Consider the following 5,134-nt stretch of genomic DNA (forward strand, 5'->3'; position numbering starts at 1 on the left):
ATGCCTCAGCCCAGCTCAGCTGTCAGCCCTAGCCCTGCCCTGCCACACCTCCCATCCAGGCAGTGGGCAGGCTCTGGATGGTTTGTGTCCCCTGAGATGCTGTCGGTGATGTCGGTTATGTCCCTGTCTACCAGGTTTCCCTGCAGGGCCAGGGCCCTTTTCTGCCTTGGGTCCAATGTCCATCTTCCCTTTAGCCTGGAAGCTCCCAGAGGAGGCTCCCTCCTCTGTCTCATCTCTGGGTCCCAGGACCAGCCAGACCGAGAAGGGGCGCAATGGGAGTTTGGGGTTCGGAGCCTGGGGTCTGTTGAGCACCAGCCAGGTGCAGGGCTCAGGCTGAGCCTGGCTGCAGGGCCTCTCAGCCCTGTCTGCTCCCTGGGACCAAGCCTGGAACAAACGTTTGCACAAAAGGAAACTGGCCCCACCAGGCCTCCCTGGGTCCCCTCCACCTTGAGTGGTGGGTGGCTGGGGGCGGTGGCTCACACCAGCTCTGCCCACTCCAAAGTCTGAGCCATTCTGAGTGCCAGCCCAGCTCTGCTTTGTCTTCTAGTGGAGCGAGATCATGCCCTGGGCCAGCAGGAGCCCCATTGGAAGGAGTTCCGCTTTGACTTGACCCAGATCCCAGATGGGGAGGCGGTCACAGCTGCGGAGTTCCGGATTTACAAGGTGCCCAGCATCCACCTGCTCAACAGGACCCTCCACGTCAGCATGTTCCAGGTGGTCCAGGAGCAGTCCAACAGGTGCCTTCCCCTTGGCCCAGGTGCCCCCTGCCCCTGCCCGCCTCACAGTCTCATGGTCAAGGCAGCCCAGCAGGGAGTGGGGGTTGGTGAAGCACTTCCCAGAGGACCCGAAAGAGACCCTCAAAGACGGGAAAGATGCTTGGCCCGAGCCCCCTGCACTGCGGGAAGAGCCCCAGTGACAGTCTTGCCTTCAAGTCCCTGCCCTGCCATCCTGGCTATGGGGACTTGAACAGGTCATTGAACCACTGAGCCTCAGTTTCCTCATGTGTACACCTCTGTGGGCTGAGGCGGTGAGATGAGGCTCAGAAGGGGCACAGGCAGAGTCAGGTAGGAGATGCCCCGGTGACGGCCCCCAGCGGGTCCTGGAGACACAGAGGCAGCTGTGCCGGCCGCCGGTTAATTGTTCTTTCGTGTCCACAGGGAGTCTGACTTGTTGTTTTTGGATCTTCAGACGCTCCGAGCTGGGGACGAGGGCTGGCTGGTGCTGGATGTCACAGCAGCCAGTGACCGCTGGTTGCTGAAGCGTCACAAGGACCTGGGACTCCGCCTCTATGTGGAGACTGAGGACGGTGAGGCTGGGAGCTCTGTGGGAGCAGCCCCTGGGGCTTCTCTGTGCCAGCACAGGCAGCAGTAGCAGCTTCCTGTGGCCCTGGGTTCCCGGCCTCACCAGCTGTGCCCGCTGCGAGGGTCACTGAGGTCCAAGGCACAAGGTCTGGCCCAGTGGGGGTGCTCCCTCCTCTCCTTCTGCTTCCCAGGAAGCAGGCGGTTCTTCCCACCCCACAGAGCAGCCTCCACCTTGGGAGTTTCTGTCCTGGGAAGGGAAGGAGGGGAAGTGGTTGTACCCTCAGACACCGAGGCCAGGAGGCTGGGTTTGAAGCCCAGCTCGGCAGTGCCCTGCCTCAGTGACCTTGGCTGGGACTTACCTTTCCAGACCCTGTCTTCTCTTCTACAAGACAGGGATTCATGCCCTTGTTCATTCCACAGGTGAAATTGGGGAGAGCCTCTTTTATGCCAGGCAGTAGGAATACAAAGGCCAAAGTGGGCACGAGATGGGTGTGTTTGAGGCCCGGCAAGGGGGCGCCATGGAGCAGCGGTGAGGGCGGGGGTCCCAGGGGCCATTCTGAGTCAGGGTAAACCAGGGCCAGGTGGTGGGGTTCTTAGCATCATTTATTTTATTTAATAGCAGTGGTGGTGGACGACAGGATCTGATTCAGGTTTTAAAAGAGAACCCTCTGAGATGCCCCCCTCTCAGGGTGCAGCAGAGCTCCCCACCCCTTGCGTGGGCCGCACAATGACTTGCTTCCCAAAAGTGCGGTGTGGACAGGGTGTGGGGGACCTGACGCGCAGCGCCTCAGCCAGGTGAGGAAGGCCCACTGCAGTGACCGGCACGGGGCTAGCATGTGCACTGGGTGTAAGGGAAGGAGCAGACCACTGAGCTTCAGAGCCCCCCCCCCGCCACTGTGAACCCGAAACCCCAGTCCAACCACAAGAAGACCATCAAACCCAAAGAGAAAGGCTTTCCGCAGAATACCTGGCAAACACTTCTCAAAACCTTGAGAACTCATCAAAAAAAAAGGAAGGTTGGGAAATTGGAGGAACCCAGAGGCACCTAAGATGACCAGCTCAGTGCATGTGGGGTTCTGGGTGGAATCCTGGACCAGCAAAAGGGCATTAGGGGAAAGTTAGGAAATCCAGATCAATCATGGTGTTTACTTAATAATAAGATATCAGTGCTGGTCCATTAGTTATGAGAAGGTACCCTACTAGTATAAAATACTAACATTTCCCAGGGGAAACTGGGTCCAGGTGTATGGGAACTCCTTGTGTGGTTTTTTTTCTTTGAGACAGGGTTTGGCTCTGTTGCTCAGGGTGGAGTGCAGTGGCACAATCGCAGCTCACGGTAACCTCCAACCCCTGGGCTCCGGCGATCCTCCCACCTCAGCCTCTGTACTATCTTTGCAAATTTTTATGTAACTATCAACTGTTGTAAAATTAAAATTTTACTGAATATATGCATAAAATAAGGAACCCCCTGACTTCAGTGGGGAGAGCAGACTGAGAGGGACAAGAGTGAAGTCACAGAGACTCGTGGGGGCCCCACAGTGGTCCAGGTGGGCGCTGTGAGCGGCCTGTTGGTAGCAGTGGAGATGGAGAAAGATGAGTCGATTTCAGGTCAGGACATGCTTATGGCTGGCGAGGCGGTGAGGGAACGGGAGGAAGCCTGAATGATGTGTGGATGGAACCAGTGGATTTTTTTCAATCGATTTTTCTTTTTGGGGAAAGATAGATGAAGGGCACATTTGAGGTGTGTGGCCAAGGGTTCTTTTTTGGCTGGAATATTACTGAGCCCCCTGGGATGTTACTGAGATCACTGGTCCTCATGGAAATGCCATTCCAGGGACAGGCGAGTGTGAAGACCCAGGCGAGGGAAGTGCTGGCATGTAAGTGGATTTAAAGCGTGGGGTGGGACCAGATCATCTAGGGAAGGAGGTAGTGATGGAGAAGAAAGAGGGCCTGGCCCAGAGAGCTGGGACCTCCAACATCCAGAGACCTCACAAGGAGGGGCCACAGCGAGCCCACAGAGACCAGCCAGGGAGGGAGCAGGACACCTGGAGGATGAGGTGACCAAGATGCCAGAGTCAAGTGTTTCCAGAAGCAAGGGTTTGTCATTTGTGTCCAGTTGTGGGCACTGAAGGCAAGAACAGAGAAGTGACCGAGGGTTTTGCCATTGCAGAGGTTGTTGATGGCCCAAATCTCCGTGGGTTGATGGCCCAAATCTCCGTGGAGTGTGGGTCTGACTGGGGAGGTGGAGGGAGACAGGCAGTGGAGGCAGGAGACGGCTCTTTCCAGAACCTTTGCTGGGGAAGGGGAGCAGAGACATGGGGCTGGGGCTGGAGAGAACCACGGACACGGCAGGTCCTTTACAGGTGAGGAGAGGCCTGCACACTGCTGTGGTGATGGAGTGATTCTGTGCAGAGGGAAGAAAACTGCAAAATTCCGCACAAGTTGGAGCAGGGAGCTGGAGTGGGAGGTGGGGGAGGGTGCAGAGGACAGGGGTCGGGGAGGCTCTTCAGAGCAGGGACGTTTCCTGATGAAGGTGAGGGATAGCGTCTCCATTGTCACAGTGAGGGGTGAACCTGAGCTCTGGGGGACACTCACTCTCCGTGTTGTCACAGGATTAAAGCAGAGTGCTTGGCACAGAGTGATGCCCAGTGAGGGTGGTCATGACCGTCAGTCTCACCCAGCAGCGCCTGCTCATTAGATATTTGGTGTCTTTAATGAGCTGGGAAAGCTAGGGGGAAGCTTGGGCGGGGCGGTTGGAGTTTGTGTCTGAGGCTCCACTGGGGCAGGAGGGGATCTGGCCGGTGCCTTCCACGCGGAGCCTGACCTCAACTCTGTCCTGCTCCCGGGGCCTGTGCGCTGGACACGGAGGACTGACAGGGGGGTCCCCAGCCCGGGGCGGAGCGGGGGAGCGGCCCCCTCCCTGTGGTGGGTCGCGGGCCTGGCCTAGAGCCTGCGCCTGGCCAGGGAGACCTGCTGGGCGTGAGTGCGTCAGGGCGCGGGCGCCCTCCCTGCTTTGTGACGCGCGGCCCCGGGGCGCACGCCGGGCGCACACTGCCTGTCCTGGCCTCTGACCCGGGCCGACCATGGCGGCGCTGCGGCTCCTGGCGTCGGCGCTCGGGCGCGGGGTTCCCGCCCGCGGCTCAGGGCTTGCGCTGTTCCAGGGCTGCGCCCGCCGCTTTGCCACCAGCCCCCGGCCCCGCGCCAAGTTCTACACGGACCCGGTGGAGATGGTGAAGGACATCTCTGACGGGGCGACCATCATGGTCGGGGGCTTTGGGCTCTGCGGGATCCCCGAGAACCTGATTGCCGCCCTGCTCAGGACCGGGGTGAAGGACTTGCAGGTGGTCAGCAGCAACGTGGGCGTGGAGGACTTCGGCCTGGGCCTCCTGATGGCCTCCAGGCAGGTCCGCCGCATCGTCTGTTCCTACGTGGGCGAGAACACGCTGTGCGAGAGCCAGTACCTGGCAGGAGAGCTGGAGCTGGAGCTCACGCCCCAGGGCACCCTGGCCGAGCGCATCCGCGCGGGGGGCGCCGGGGTGCCCGCCTTCTACACCCCCACGGGCTACGGGACCTTGGTCCAGGAAGGGGGCGCCCCCATCCGCTACACCCCGGACGGCCACCTGGCGATCATGAGCCAGCCCCGAGAGGTGAGGGAGTTCCAAGGCGACCACTTCCTTTTGGAGCGCGCCATCCGGGCGGACTTCGCCCTGGTGAAAGGGTGGAAGGCCGACCGGGCAGGAAACGTGGTCTTCAGGGGGAGCGCCCGCAATTTCAACGTGCCCATGTGCAAAGCTGCAGACGTCACGGCGGTGGAGGTGGAAGAGATCGTGGAC

The 5,134-nt window shown here is 59.9% G+C and overlaps 2 protein-coding genes across 3 annotated transcripts in view; both read left to right on the top strand.

The window, feature by feature from the left end:
• Window positions 1-5,134, top strand: part of BMP8B (bone morphogenetic protein 8b) — a 32,778-nt gene that overhangs the window by 4,074 nt on the left and 23,570 nt on the right. For both annotated transcript variants that reach the window (XR_003309708.1, XM_026455709.1), the window contains exons 2-3: window positions 548-737; window positions 1,158-1,306. Coding sequence is in view for 1 of the 2 variants with exons in the window: in XM_026455709.1 (XP_026311494.1) it covers window positions 548-737; window positions 1,158-1,306 (339 nt within the window). In the remaining variant the exon portion in view is untranslated. The remainder of the gene's footprint in view (window positions 1-547; window positions 738-1,157; window positions 1,307-5,134) is intronic.
• The window catches only part of OXCT2 (3-oxoacid CoA-transferase 2), a gene marked incomplete at its 3' end in the record, with an annotated part of 4,096 nt that continues 283 nt past the window's right edge, over window positions 1,322-5,134 (top strand). The window contains 1 exon segment of the mRNA XM_023201828.3: window positions 1,322-5,134. This exon segment is cut by the window's right edge and continues 4 nt beyond it. Within this exon segment, the coding sequence (XP_023057596.2) occupies window positions 4,385-5,134 (750 nt within the window).

Source organism: Piliocolobus tephrosceles, chromosome 1 (assembly GCF_002776525.5).
Source record: "Piliocolobus tephrosceles isolate RC106 chromosome 1, ASM277652v3, whole genome shotgun sequence".
In the NCBI taxonomy this organism is placed as follows: Eukaryota; Metazoa; Chordata; class Mammalia; order Primates; family Cercopithecidae; genus Piliocolobus; species Piliocolobus tephrosceles.